At 40.3% G+C, this 16,255-nt stretch overlaps 1 protein-coding gene across 1 annotated transcript; it reads right to left on the bottom strand.

Moving 5' to 3' along the window:
* Positions 1–4,006: 4,006 nt before the first annotated feature.
* LOC124280456 (glutamate receptor ionotropic, kainate 4-like) lies at positions 4,007–14,334 on the bottom strand. Its single transcript, XM_046716394.1, has 9 exons — positions 14,319–14,334; positions 13,928–14,035; positions 12,093–12,274; positions 10,816–10,977; positions 10,141–10,247; positions 8,966–9,053; positions 7,110–7,425; positions 5,002–5,219; positions 4,007–4,276 (listed from the first exon to the last, which is right to left on the bottom strand). Exons 1-9 carry the CDS (start codon positions 14,332–14,334, stop codon positions 4,007–4,009), a joined length of 1,467 nt encoding a protein of 488 aa, XP_046572350.1.
* Between the last annotated feature and the right edge of the window lie 1,921 nt (positions 14,335–16,255).

Here is a 16,255-nt window from a genome sequence, read left to right as displayed (position 1 = left end):
TTTTCGTTTCCCAAAACCAAAAACCAGGCTAGAAACAAACTGTGTGATGCAATATGATTGTCTACAGTTATCGACCTTCTTGAAAACTGTCAAAATGAAGAATGACACCCCATGCACGTGTGTGGGGCTACTGCGTTGTCGACATGCATCCCGTGCGTTGTGTTTAGGGGAGGTGATAAAGAGAAATGGTGGTGCGTTCATAAGATATATGTCTTCAAAAAGTGTGTTAACGCTTATACTTCCTATCCAAATTGAAACTTAAGGTACTCCTACTTTTTTAAAGTCTATATACCACTCAATATTTTGCTGTTCAAGACATAACACAAACTTGATCCTGCCAGAATGACTGAAATATGTGATGATATGATTCGAGGTACTTGTTGAAGTAGATACATGAATTTTCATTAACCATGTCACTCCCCACCGTAAGTACATGTAGACATTGACTAGAGCTACGCTCAATTACGGGTCGCTACTGAGTGAATGGCTGCTCTGGACTTGCCCAATGTAATCACGAATATGTGGTAATCTATAGCCCGAATGTCATAATTAAAGTGAATGAGTACGAGTGAACGCCGCCTTTTAGCAATATTCCACCAATATTACGTGAGTGAGTGAGGTTAGTTTTACGCCGCACTCAGCAATATTCCAGTTATATGGCGGCAGTCTATAAATAATCGAGTCTGGACCAGACAATCCGATCATCAACAGCATGAGCACCGATCTGCGCAATTGGGAACCGATGCCATGTGTCAATCAAGTCAGCAAGCCTGACCACCCGATCCCGTTAATCGCCTCTTACGACAAGCATGGGTTACTGAAGATCAATATTCTAACCCGGACCTTCACGGGTACAGCAATACCACAACGGAGGACACCAGAAATAGGCTTCCCACATTGTACCCATATACAGAATGGACTTTGGCGTGACGAGCGAATACTTTAACCATTAGACTACCCTCGTCGCTCCTTTTAATTCTAATTAATCGAGATGAGATATAATCAATCCAGTAAATACAAGTACATGACTTAGTTACTGAAGGGGATGTTGTCCATGGGGTATTATGCCATGTCAATGTTTGGCCTTACAGATCGTTTGGAAGTTTTTTGTTGTTTAACGCCGTACTCAGCAATATCCAGCGATATGGCAGCGGTCTGTAAATAAACGAGTCTGGATCAGACAATCCATTCATCAACAGCATGAGCATCGATCTACGCAACTGGGATATGATGACATGTTTCAACCAAGTCAGCGAGGCTGACCACCCGATCCCGTTAATCGCCTTTAACGACAAGCATGGGTTGCTGAAGACCAATTCTAACCCGGACCAATTCTCCACGGGACCGTTTAGAAGTAATAAAAGTTTCGAAATAATTGGGCAAAGTCTTTATGAGCTAAGTGTGCACATCATTACTCTACAGTGTCCACGGAATGCGTATACCAAATGAGAAAAAATAACATAAATATTCAAAAGTTATTTTTTAGATTACGTCTTTTTATTCAATGTGTCTTTATCACTGCCAAATAAACAATTGAAGATTTACGTCTTGTTTTTCACAATGTAGTTAAAAAACGAACTTTACGAATACTTGCATGCATAGGCCTTAAACGTATCTAGAGGCACAGTGGTTCCAAACTTTAACCATGGTAGTGATCGATTCGTGAGTTCGAATCCTAGTTCCGTCCCGATTTCAATAAACAGACTATGTCAACACTACCTGCGTAGTATCCGTTGCTGCTCCTTATTAACAAGTGTGTCAAGAATTCAAATTCAAGAATTTCTACGATGACTTTTTGTTTTTCCAAGACACATACGAAAGTTCAAAGACGAGTGAAACGAGAGCAAGCGCCGCTCCTGTTCCAATGATATAGAATGCACTTTGTATATCCACGAGGCTTATCGGCACACCCTTGCGCTGCTTAGACTCACATTTGGATTGTGTGGGCCACCATTTGTTTTTCCACAAATCAATCAGACCAGCCTCATAGAAAGACAGCATCCTGTATCAAATAAAAATAAATATAACAATATCGACAGTATCTTTTAAATTTGGTTATGGAATACTACTACTCGAAAATGTTTAAATGTTAAAAATAAATGAAAATGTGTGTTTTATGTGTCACCCCCCAGATATACATACAATGTTATAAACAAAACTATACTGAAGAAGCACGTTATTTAAATACTACAATTAAACTGGTTAAAGCAAATGCTACTTTTTAAAATTTCAGAGTAGTAGAGCAACACTTAGGTTCCACTTATCAGGACCAAAAAAAATATACCCGTGAAGATCCGGGTTAGAATTGATCTTCAGTAACCCATGCTTGTCGTAAGAGGCGACTAACGGTGTCGGTTGGTCAGGCTCGCTGACCGGGTTGACACATGTCATCGTATCCCAATTACGTAGACCGATGTTCCTTCTGTTGATCCCTAGATTGTCTGGTCAAGACTCGATTATTTACAGACCGCCGCCATATTGCTGGAAAATTGCTGAGTGCGGCGTAAAACTAAACTCACTCACAAAAAACTAAATATTAAGTGTACTCACCAACACTGAAAACGCACCACTTACAAAGGTTCCGATTACGAAAAACACGTGTAAGGAATTGACATTTTTTAGTGGATAATAGCAGATGGACGTCTGACAAAAACAACAACACAGAAAAGACGCTCATTCAGAATGGATCAAACACACTATGGGTCAAATCGAAAAGTCAATATCGCGTGTGACCGCCATTTGCATTGACACATGCAGTGCAACGCCTTCTCATTGAGTCAGGGGCAGTGGGGTAGCCTAGTGGTTAAAGCGTTTGCTCGTTACGCTGAAGATCCGGGTTCGATTCCCCACATGGATACAATGTGTGAAGCCCATTTCTGGTGTCCTCCGCCGTAATATTCCTGCAATATTGCTAAAATCGGCGTAAAACTAAACACACTCACTCTCATTGAGTCAATAAGCGTCCTCCGAGTTCTGGAGGATGGCAGTCCACTTCTACAGTAGTGGTTGAAATGTATGGACATCTTGGTGGTGATTGAAGAATCATACGACGTGTTTCTTACGAATCTGGTCACGGCAGTAAAGGGCTTTAACTTTCCCTTGACAGACATGAAGGCAGTCCTCTGATTGTAGCTTATTCCACCCCAGACCATGACACCCCACCACCCCAACGGTCTGTCTGAACCACACACTCATCAGCATAACGTTCACCACGTCTACGCCAAACAGGTAATCGGCCGTCAGCATTACGTAGATGAAGACGTGACTCGTCAGTGACTACCACACCATGCCATTGTTGTAACCTTTACTGAACGTGTCTGTTACGCCATTGCATAGCATGTAGACGTCGTCTCATGGTGTCAGCGCTGATGACCCCACGTCGACCTTGAACTAGTGCAGCAGTCCTGGCAGTCGGCAGTATTCGAACACGGATATGGTCAAGGTCAATATGGCGATCCTGACGGGGCGTCGTGACACGTTGTTGCCAAGGTCGTGGAAGGTCACGGGCGCTGCCTGTCTGCTGATGTCGTCTATGAAGCCTAACGATGGTTGAGTGGCCAAGTTGTCGAGCAATATGCCTGCTGCTGGTGTCAACCTGAATCATGCCTAGTGCACGTTCTCTTTCGTGAGGTGTTAACCTCGGCATCTGTGTCCTCGTTTCACAATCGTTAGTGAAGCAATGAGAATCGCATCTCATACATCTGTTCTTAATGTCACAGTCAGTATGATTTCAGAATGAAATTCGCGCTTTTTTCATGGCGTGGCTGCATGTTGACGCGTTTTGGAATTAAGAGTCATACTATGAACAGGTATTATGTTTCTAAAACATTTTTCAACTAGCCATGCACTTCGACTTCATGTTAGTTATATTCATTGATCATTGTCATGCTGAAATCCGTCTTGATGAAAATATGGACAATTTTAGAGTGGTGCGTTTTCAGTGTTGGATTGTATATTTCAGTCCTGATAAGATATCGTGAAAATGACGTATAACTTGACTGTATACTCACGCATCGGCGAATATCTTTGTTAGTTCTGAGTGTTTTGGCAGAGCAATGCTTGTGAATGTTGGAATAATGTTCTCTTTCATGACTGTCAGATCGCAGTTATCAACCATCCAAAGGCCGAACAAGATCCGGGAACTAATAAATGCATACGACCCGGCCTTGACCTTTCGTAAATGCACATCAATGTCTTTGCTCAGATGTGATGGATCAGTTTGGGCGAATTCCTTTACCCGCTTACCCATCTTTCTATACAGAGGTATTGTCGTGCCCTATGAAGAAAGGAACTGGGAACATCTAATAGATCACATTTCAAGTATAAATTTAAAAAAAAATTGGTTTGTTAATGAATTGACGGAGGGAACACAAATGTGTAATGAATTGATATGGCGCCTGGTATCCAACTCGAAGCCGTTCAACGGCACATCACAAAGTCTATCCCGGATAATCCAAGCAGCCTCTGAGGCGCTGGAAGCTTAATGGTCGCATGACTTATCTTACCGGGTACCCACTTTCTGCTGGGTGAACAGAGGCAATTTTGAACAAACTCACTTGCCTAAGGTGAGACCATATGTGTCATATGTGCATTTTTTGTGGGGCAGGACTGAAGTCCTAGACACTCTCAGACTGAAGTCCAAGACACGGTCATCCAAGGAGTCTACGCGCCCAACTGATTTGTGACCTGAGCTCTATGCACAGGATCACATACCACCACGGATGTAAGTTACTGCTTGATGTCAACGACTTTTATTAAATCAAGTCATCATTTTTTATTATTGTATTGAATTTGGTTTTCGAGCTCCAGACAAACGGACACACTTACTTAACTGTTTTGGAACATTGTAAGATGAAATGTCATGGGTCATTATATGAGATTTCAACTAAAGTAAGGAAACTTCAAAACCTCATTGAAAATAAAATTCACACGCAAAGTAAAACAAGTTCACATCCTAATCCTCATCTTCATCCTCATCAGTTCAGCAAAGTGTTTCCTCACCTCAAAGAAAGTATCATACGAACTGCCTCCAACATAGCCATATGTGTAGTCGCTGTTACTGACCAAGTCCTCCAGTCCGTCCAGCGGTGGATGTTCAATGCTGAAGGTTAAAAACGCTGTCAGGTTCCCACAGTACACAGACGCCATGATGAAGGTGAAGAGCCACCAGAACGACATCATCACGTGGCCAGGGAGGGAGCTCGGAGGGGCATCACCACCTGGGGTAATAATATATCTGTAAATGTTTACAACCTGTCACAGAATGATGACAGTCACTACTGGACACTATTCCACGGTTCGTATCATTCAAACTATACTACTCACACTTTGCTAAGGATCACAAAAATTCACAACTTTTCTTAAACATCGATTTATAATTTGAAATTGTATCCACTTAAAACTGGATAAATAATAATATGGTAACCCTTCTTTAGGCAAACAGCCACTTTAATCTAATCTTTTGCACTTGATACATGAGTAACCATTTCATGGCACCAATCAACCATTTTGCAAATCATGGAACGAGTCACTGACAAGTACACAGCACCTGTCAATAGCAGGTATGGGATCCACAAAATGCAGTGATATACTGAAACCAAGGATCCATGCTTAGAATAAGCTTAGATATTTAGACCAAATTAGACCCCACTTTAGTTTTCTGTTGAATCAATGATCTGATCCTTAGCAAAGCGTGAATAGTATATATATTTATTTGTTTTTTTAACGCTGCACACATAAATATTCCAGCTATAGGACGAATAATAATCTGGACCAGGCAATAAAGTGATTCAAATCAGGAACGTCGATCTATGCAATTGGGTTATGATGACGTGTGTCAAGCAAGTCGGTGAACCTGACCACCCAATCCCGTTAGTCGCCTCTTTCGACAAACACGGTTTGCTGAAGACCAATTGCAACTCGTTTCTTCACGGGGATACAACTATAGCAATGTGGTCTGCAAATGAGAGTCAGACCCTGAAGAGACAAAATATTGGTTCTAAATATATGCTACGCTCCAATTCGTTATATTACCTAGTCAACGAAGTCCTTGATGGTAACCAACCGATCAGGTTAAGTCGCTCATTATGACCAGCAAGACAGTGAAGGATATCAATAATTGGACGTCCATTTACGAAAAATAAAAATAAATTTAATATCCGAAAATACAATACTCTCTAACTTGTGTTTTTTCATCGTTGATTAGGAAAGATCCCCTGTTTGCATCATATACTAATGATGTTGATGAAATCTATCCTAAATACTAATGATGTTGATGAAATCTATCACAACCGTTTGTGTTGGAATGACACATGTAACATAGAATTAACATTGTTTTGATAAATGCATGGCATGGGTATATCAAGTGAATGAAATGTCAACTCCACAGTGAAAGACTGTAATGTTTCTGTGGTCTGTCCTATGTATTTCATGACCAACTAAGTGTTTCAAGCCAATGGCTAACTGCTCGAGTAGGACAGACTCTAAGAGATCAAAACTGGAGATCTGACATCGAGAGAAACCCTTTGGGCATTATCTCCTTCTGCCCAAACAAATATATTATTCTCTCCTGAAATAAAGAACTTGTAACCATAATCTGTCTGTCGAAGTTGGCCGTTGGTTTGGTAAATAGAGAGAATTTAAGACATGTAGACTGTGTATGTCGCCAAGTATAGCCGATGAATTCCACTACCTGTTTAAATGTGAAGCTTTTGATGAATACAGATCCAACTTTATTCCAAATAAATATATACAGTTCCCAAATTTAATCAAGTTCAAGAAATTGGTGAGTAGTTGAAGTGTGAAAGAAATCAAGAACCTTGCACAATTCATCTGTATAATAGATAAGTACCTTCGAGTGCGATTGTATACATGTGTGCCGGATTGCTACAGCGGATTATATATTTATCGGTTCATATTTAAATATTCGTAATTGTTTTCAATCACAATGTCTTAATGTCGCCATTTATTTGTACAATATAACCGATATCTTGTCAAGTACAAATTATTGCTATGTTAGGAAAACATTTCTTCTGTACTACCGTGGGTGGTTCTTTTTTGAGAATAAATGAATTGAATTGAATTGAATTGAATATACGATGCAGAGTTACCTTGAGCAAACAGGGAGCCAATCATGTGCCAGGACATGTCCTGTAGTGACTTGCTGGACATTCGACGAGACCCCAGGGTACGTGGGCTGTAGCTTTCGAGCACGGTCAGCATGATGGTAGCAAGGACGACACTCAGGCCAATCAGGCCGTATACGGGCCGGCTGAATGGCTGAAGAAACGTCATCCACTTTTCGGTCCGGGAGTCATTCTTTGTGAATAGGACTGTGATGAAGTCGTTGCTCATGGGATAGGTGAAGTCAACCACTGCTTGACGCTCACTTGTTGGGTTGAGAGGGGCCATTGCAATGTCTACTTCCTGTTTTGTGGAATAAACCAGTATTGCTTTTAATAAACTATTATTTGACCAAGACTTAACTCATTCATAAGCTTCTCTGGATTCGTACGGATTGTGTGAGCCAGCACATAACTATCAACATCGGCGTTTATCAACAAGGGGATTTTTCATTTTCTACGTTAAACATATTTTGTTGATCAAGTGAGTGAGTGAGTGAATTAGGTTTACGCCGCACTCAGCAATATTCCAGCAATATGGCGGCGGTCTGTAAATAATCGAGTCTGGATCAGACAATCCAGTGATCAACAGCATGAACATCGATCTGCGCAGTTGGGAACCGATGACATGTGTCAACCAAGTCAGCAAGCCTGACCACTCGATCCCGTTAGTCGCCTCTTACGACAAGCATGGGTTACTGAAGGTTAATTCTAACCCGGATCTTCACGGGTATTGTTGATCAAGAGGAAACCAAGGTGTTCGCTCATCACAAAAGATCATGATTTCACACACCAGTATATGCAAGCCATTTATGTGTCCCGTTTCTGGGCCTAGATTTTTTGAAGCTCTCTTAGCGCTAAGATAGTCATAAATTAATGTTAATGTATGGCACTTATAACTAATTTAACTATCTCAGCGCTAAGAGAGCTTCGAAAATCTAGGCCCTGGAGACTTTGTAGATATCACAACTCTGCTGCTGCAAACAATTTCAATATCTCTCTCCGATTGTAAATTGACGTCCAAAAGGCACCATACCCCAACTCTCAGAAAAAACTGACCAACCCCTCGATTAACAGCATATAATAGTTTAGCAGTTTAAAGTTGGCAGTAAACCCTGGATTAGAACGAGTGTGCCAGTTTGGTGCAATAATGGACGCCACAAAACGTCGCCGCCTAAATAACGTCAAGCGCTGTATCACGTTAGCAGGAGTCTGTTCCCAGTCGTAAAAAGAGCTCGCTCCAAGTCTTGATACTTGTTTTCTCTTATTTATTTTTCCTATCCAGATAATCCCACAGTTATTTCCATGTTTAAATATCAGGAGAACATTAAGGTCATGCCAACGCAGGAATGTTTGTATTGTTAAGGAAGTCCTGTCTGACGCTTGTAGAATGAGGTTCAGTTGCTCATCTTCGTGGTATCATCTGGCTGCTGTCGTAGAACTTTCGCAAAACTGGTTGGTTGGTTGTTTAAAGATTCACTTAGCAATATGGCGTGGGTACAATCTGTGAAGCCCATTTCTGGTATCCCCCGCCGTGATATTACTGGAATATTGCTAAAAGCGGCGTAAAACCATACCCACTCACTCACTCACTATATGGCGGCGGTATGTCAATTATTCTAGTCTGGACCAGACAATCTAGTGCTCAACAGCATGAGCATCGATCTACGCAACTGAGACACGATGACATGTTTCATCCAAGTCAGCAAGCCTTACCACCCGATCCCGCTAGTCGCCCCTTACGTCAAGCATGTACTACTGAAGACCAGTTCTAACCCGGATCTTCATGGGTGATATGAAGTGAGTAACCACGGTGATATAATGGAGCAACGAATGTGACTTACGTTCCTGATCAGCATTTGAATCATGCCTGTCCAGTTGCCATCGACGACCCGTCCCCATTCATCATCTGCTGGCTCCCTGAATTTGTATCTGAATATTGGCAAAACCAAAAAGGAAAAACTTTTATACAACTTTCAATTGTATGAAAAATTTAACAAAGTTTACAAATCAAGACACATTACTGCAGAGTAAGCACATTGGCAGTACACAAAATAGTGGCAGAACAAAATTCAATAGCAGTGTGGAAAAATACCAGAAAAGTTAGTGATAATTATACTAGCCAAGCAGCAAGAGTTGTCATGATCAAGTCTCCAAAATACATCTTGGCTGTATATCCTGTGTGAAAAATATTATCTTCACACAACCACTGGTCTGAATATAAAATGAAATGAGAGAGACGTGCCCATGCCAACTTAAACAGTCTAAGTGCCTTTAAAATTTCAATTCTGCGCTGTTTCAGTCTAGAGCAATTATAGAAGTTTCTCGATAAAACGTGACCCGAAAACATCATTCCACATCACTGTTTTCCTCAGATAACAGTACATTCCTGAAATATAAATGTTATTAAAACGCAATTTAACGAACTGCTCCTGAATCGTAAAAGAAACAGTCAGTTTAAATTACACGTGGCGTCATTGTTAACGAAATATTTAGACTGCCATATAGCAAAAATTTCATGGAATTTCATGAAAGGGAACTTATACGAAAGAATCAGATTCATTAAGCTGGTTAGTTCTATGTTTGAAATATGAATGTTAAACGTCATAAAAGGGTATGGAATTCCCAAATAAATTGTAAAACAATTTGTAATGAGCCACAATGTTTTAATACGAGCACAGCGGAAACATGTAACCTACTGGTAGCCTATAGTAGTTAACCGTTTCTGAAGAAGATGACCAGCTCTTTGAAATCGAATTGGATACTTAAGTATCTTTGATCCATACACTTAAGTAGACACACTGTTTGATTGGTCACTATGGCGACCATAAACAGACTGATAAGGTAGTGCGATGTAGCTGATGAGTCTGCAAGTATAATCAATTATTACTTGCTCTGTCTTTGTGACAGGTGTTGTTGAAACATTTTCCCGAGAGACATGTAAACAATGGCCTATGACACAGACATTTATATATAGATTATCCTAGTTCTGGAAGACATATTTTACAGATATACATACGTAAAATTCAAAACCCTGGATAATTCGACGAGTAAGTCTATAGTGTAGCCGATGTAAGATGAGTTCTGTCCATCACTTTGTCTTGTACGGATGATGAATGGGTTCCACTGGGGAAGATACAAATGAAAACTGATACTGCTCTCATTAGAATATCAACATATTAACACAGAAATAATACGTCAGGCATTGAATACCAACGCCCTTTGAAAAATTCAGCTGTTTCTAGATATCATTTGTGGGGTTACGAAAGATATATCTACACTTAACAGCTTTTGGCTTTTGCGTATGAAGGCGTAAATTTGGAGACCATGTCCTTTCTTGGTAGTCCATTATATGTAATGAATTGATTGTTTTGACGGCATTCTTCGGAATTCATTCTTTAAATATGACACCATGTCATCATTTCACAAACTGACTGACTGACTGAGTTTGGTTTTACGCCGCTTTTAGCAACATCACGGCGGGGGGACACCACAAATGGGCTTCACACATTGTACCCATGTGGGAATTCGAACCCGGGTCTTCGGCGTGACGAGCCAACGCTTTAACCACTAGGCTACCCCACCGCCCCCATTTCACAAACTGTCCCAAGGCATGTCTTTTCTTGAACAATTCACTGCACTGAAGGCAACAATAGTTTGCAAATGAACATCAAGCAAAGGAAATGCACCTTACCGGCAAAGTAGTCATATCAAACGTTTGAAGATTAAATCCGAATTCAGTATTAGGGAAGACATTAATATTTGATGGAATGTCCCCTACAGCATCAAACTGATGCACCATGGCCAGCTCCCTTCCCCGTTGTGTGAACATCAGAGTCATCAAGAACATCTCAGGCTGTGGAAGGAACCAAGAGCCTGTTAAACACCAATGCTTTGTAATAGATAATGGCGTCTTGTAATTAGGAGTGAGGGGGTGAGTATGGTTTTACGACGCTGTTAGCAATATTCCAGCAATATCACGACGGGGGACACCAGAAATGGGCTTTTTTATTTCATAAATGGCTTTAGTCAATTTGATATTCACTTTACACCTTAAAGCAGAAATAAAATATATTGAGTGGACGCAGGTAACAGGATACAATATCGGCTATCAATAACTCTGTATGATCACAATTATTTCAGTGTAATTACATGTGCGTTAATATCCAAATGCACATAATTTAGTAGGAGAAAATAGGTCATGCATTAACATCAGCACATGCAATACCCAAGTTTGTTTGGGCACGTACATGATTAGAAACAGAGATGATTAATACTCATACATTTACTCAAACTGACAACATTATACGTACTGAAATGACGGGGCACAAACCGTTATAACAGCTACATTGTAAAGATTTGATGCCAGACCAATGAAGTTCTTTGTAGGCTCGTTTGTTTCAACCAGCAGCCATCTTGAAAACATGTTCAGAGCAGAGCGTCGTCCCTTGATCACATCAAAATGTCTTGCCTACATTAAGATACAAAGGTCAGTATATCTAGAAATTAGTTGATAGTGTCAGGATGAAGTTACTTGCAAATTGTCGACAAAAAACAATGGCTGGCTAGGTGATCGTAGGGTTTGAGAGTTCGCCCCTGCCCGAAACAGAAGCACGATTCATGTGTCGTATCCTGGTCATGTGACTGTTTGAAACATGCCTCTGTTCACCCAGCAGTGGATGGGTACCAGATAGGTGGAAATGGTTGTATACTCTCGAGGGAACTGAGATTAGTAATCAATGCTGATCTGTTGATCCAATATTTGGGCACGTAACATTGTATAACTCGCTCTTAAAGGCACCTTACTTTTATTGGTATTTTAAATGTTAAATTCTTAGTTTTATGAATCCTGTAATGACTATTTCCATACCATGCCCAGCAAATGGAAACTAAGGTAAATATTTCTTTTGGAATTATTAATTAAAATTTCAATTCATAGTGTTATGAATTCTGTAATGACTATTTCCATACCATGGCTAGCACATCAGCCTGACAATTTTGAGCACAGAAGACGAGGTAGTAGCTCACTGTTCCGGGACTGTAACTTGTGGACAACTGTACATATAGTTCCGTTTCATTGTCTCCCACTTTGAACATGTGCATGTTTACGCCGAGGTCGGATAACTCGTCGGAAATGGAGCTCACCTTACCAGCTGAGGAACCAGTGACCAAGAAAAGATGAATTCAAACCAAGTACAAATATAAAATAAATCACCTGCGCTATAATGTGTTTGATACATACTTTTTCTACCAACTGAGGTACATGAATTTTATTTTCGTCACTATATACTGGTGGAAATAGATGCACGTTAAACGTTAAATTGGTCTTCAGTAACCCATGCTTGTCGTAAGAAGCGGCTAACGGGATCGGGTGGTCAGGCTAGCTGACATGGTTGACGCATGTAATCGTATCCCAATTGCGTAGATCGTTGATCACTGGATTGTGAGATGAGGTGAAATGGAGTTTAACGTCGTACTTAAGAATATTTCGCTCATATGACGACGTGCATGCGTGTGAATGTGCAAATGCTAGTCCGGACTAAAGCTGGTTTTATAGTGCTAGCCCACTGAGATACCATGCCGCAGTGAAGCATAAATACCCCAGACACATTATACTGACTCCGAGCCGACCAGTCCTTGTTATACCCATTAATCCCGAGCGTCAGGCAGGGAACAACAAGTACCATGTTTTAACGTCTTTTGGTATGACGCGCCCAGGGATCGAACCCGCGACCTTCCGCTCTCCGGAGAACAAATTCTGAACAAGAGTCGTATGACGCTCTTTGAAATCTCGATTGTACCTCAAAGATGATGGCTGTTAGAATATTGCTCAACATATCTCCATAACACCAGATTAGTTTAGCAAGCGTCGACACCGGGATTATGCGGTCAGCTAAACCCCTTGCCTCGGGTAAATGACAATCGTTGCGTCCGAATAGATTATGGATATTTATGTGTAACCGAAAAACCTACCTGTATTGTCATCAAAGAATATATTCACAAGAGGCCACTTCAAAACAGTTAATGTCAACAGAACCGCACATTCTGTAGACGTGTGGTTGCGTTTTCTCGTTCTGGTATCTTGTCTACAAGTTGGCCTTCTTGTAGGTTCCCTCAAACCTGGTGGATACTGTACGTAACAATGGGGATCTTCCAGATATTGATCAACAGAAAGCATGCATACGGCCAAATTCCGCACAACAGCACTTATCGCCGGTTGGACAGCAATACTAGTGTCCATGACGTACAGGTCGAAAACATTTTGGGTGATATACACTGAAACATATGATGGTAGACTTGAATTGTAATCCCACGACCAAGAAGCTAAATATGTAAGCCGGAACATCACGATGTGCCCTTATCAACTTCTAGCGTACATGTTATCAATGAGTAATGATACGCTTGTTTTCAACAGAATAATAGCAAAACATTATAACAAAATGAAATCGTGACAGAAAATATCACTAAAATACTAAATCACCAAGTCTAGAAATATTTTATCGCAAATTTCACATTTTCATTGACCAAATTATTTATCACGCTTTCGTGTACCTGACGAGATGCCTCAACGATCTACACTGAGATATATATTATATGCCTGAGAAATGATCACTAGCATTTTCGGCTGAATTTCATTTCTGCATTAACTTCAAGATTTATAGGAAACAGAGTGTTTGATCATTCAACATTTATATCGAAGTGGATATTAGATGGACAATGCCACCAATGCAAACTTACAACTTAACCATCATTCCAAAGAGGCATCAATTCACGTAACCATAATTCACAGACTAAAGCATTGGTACCTGTTCTCCACAGCTGATATGTATTGTTGCTGCTGATGCTGATCACGGAGACAGACTCTCCATTGTTGACGTTAGCAGTTACTGATGACCTGTCGCTGACCAGATATGCTGCAACAGAGTAAGGTATTTAGCTTCAATTTCAACCTGCATTACATCCTTTCTATAGACGATTCTTATCAACAAACATATTATCATTCATCTTACAAAATAAGTTCTGTGCTCATTTTGAAATATGGAACGTTAATGAAATGGTATAAAATGTAGTACATACTGAAAGGTATGTTAAATTGTCATGTGAAGAACATGTGAAGGAGTTGAAATTCTGTTTCTCATTATGGTGTAAATCATTGACTATAATGGAAGTTGTTTCTGCAATTTCTACAAAAAATACCTTCTTTGATTGGCATTCTAGAAGTTGAGCAGATGAAGAATGTGAACACTTTTTACGGATATACAACTTCTTTATTCTGTATAGGCGACGTTTTGTCATAGATTCACCACTTGCTCGACAACGACATTAGAACATATGTCGAAACGTCGCATATACAGAATTAAGGAGTTGTATATGCATAAAAATTGGCCTCATTCTTTAACAAGTACCACACCGGTGCCTGCCTGTCTGATAATCTACAGCAATGTTCATTTTATGAATTTTAAATGAGAAAAAGTGAATATGAAATCTTACCAATATTTAATCCCTCTACAAAAGCAGAGCAAATGGACACATACAGAAGCGTAAATACAGCCATTCTTGTTGAAGGCTTCAATCCAAGCTGAACTAGCCTTGATTTCCGATCACTGTAAACAAGCCTTGTTTTTCGTAAATTGGTGTTGGACGGTATTCCCTCTGAGGAACGTCAATACTTGACACACGAATGTACTGTAAAATGACAATGTCATAGCTCCTCCTTTTCATGATTGACATTGTCAATCAAGCCACCTCGTCTCCTTGTACTTCTCCTTCTCCGATTTCATTAGTCAGCTGTGGGGCGTTAGATTGCATGCCGAGGTTAGACGCAGCGCTGAATTCTGTGATCGTTCTACGATGAGATTTGCTTCATGTGCTGAATTCAATGATTGCTCGACGGTTAAAGATTGTCTGATGTGCTGAATTCAATTATGGTTCTATGAACGCGGATTGTTTAAGGCCTACAAATAGTCCGTTCTGTGCATTTCGGAGATTGTTTACCAGATTTAGTATACTGACTATTTTACAGTGATTCCAAACCACATGATACATCTGTGAAGATCCGGGTTAGAATTGGTATTCAGCAGGCCAGGCTTGTCGTAAGAGGCGACTAACAGGGCTAACGGGTGGTCAGGCTCGCTGACTTGATTGACACATGTCATCGTATCCCAATTGAGTAGATCGAGGCTCATGCTGTTGATCACTGGATTGTCTGGTCCAGACTCGATTATTTACAGCCTACCTTCATATAGCTGTAATATTGCTGAGTGCGGCCTAAAACTAAACCCAATCAATCAAAACATACAAGGGAAGTTGTCTTTGCTCTTGTAATACGGCCTTGTGAAAAGTTTTTTGTCGAAGTTCAAGCCTAGATTTACTATAATTTCGTGGGTACGCTGTGATCTCGCTGGTTTTTGTACCATGTACAGCTGATCTCAATCTGAAATAGTTCACTATGGCACAAGTCAAAATAGGGAATTGCATCGGACATAATTTTGTCATTGATACGCATGGTTGTGATAAATCCTCCACCTTTTTTCTATAAAAGTTTTGAAAGGCCTCGTTTTAAGTTATTTTGAATTTCTGATCAGAAAATAGGTTTAAGGGAATTGGGTTTTTTTATGGTCATTGAACAATATATCATCTATACACCTGAAGCTTACGTTAAACTTCTTCGCCAGGCTGCCTTGTTTTGATTTTAGAAACCTAGAGCAGGGATTCTGATTACATCAAGAAAGAGCTCTATCCGTACAGAGGGGAATTGGTGCCTATGGGGATGCCAACTTCTCGTCTGTATGTTTTCAGCTGACCTGTTACGCAGATGTCAACAATGATGAAGTAGAGCTTTTTGCATATTGTTGTAACAGTTAACTTTAGATGAGGTTTGCTTTCGATTTTGACAAATTGTCATGACCTCTCACGATAGACACGTACGTATATTTATGTTCACCATGTTTATTAACAAATGCCATATGGGTCAAGGAATGGAGTTTTCCCTTAAATTTAGTGGTGTACAACGTTGAAAAAATGAAGAGTTTGACTTAACCGAAACCAAGCTCTGTACAACCGTGCACAAAAGGGACAAGGAATGGAGTCTTCCCTTAAATTTAGTGGTGCACAACGTTGAAAATTCAAAGTTT

Source organism: Haliotis rubra, unplaced genomic scaffold (genome assembly GCF_003918875.1).
Source record: "Haliotis rubra isolate DU_JTF1 unplaced genomic scaffold, ASM391887v1 Scf268, whole genome shotgun sequence".
NCBI lineage: Eukaryota > Metazoa > Mollusca > Gastropoda > Lepetellida > Haliotidae > Haliotis > Haliotis rubra.
The sequence above is the reverse complement of the archived record's forward strand: the minus strand, read 5'-3'. Positions and strand labels throughout refer to the sequence as shown.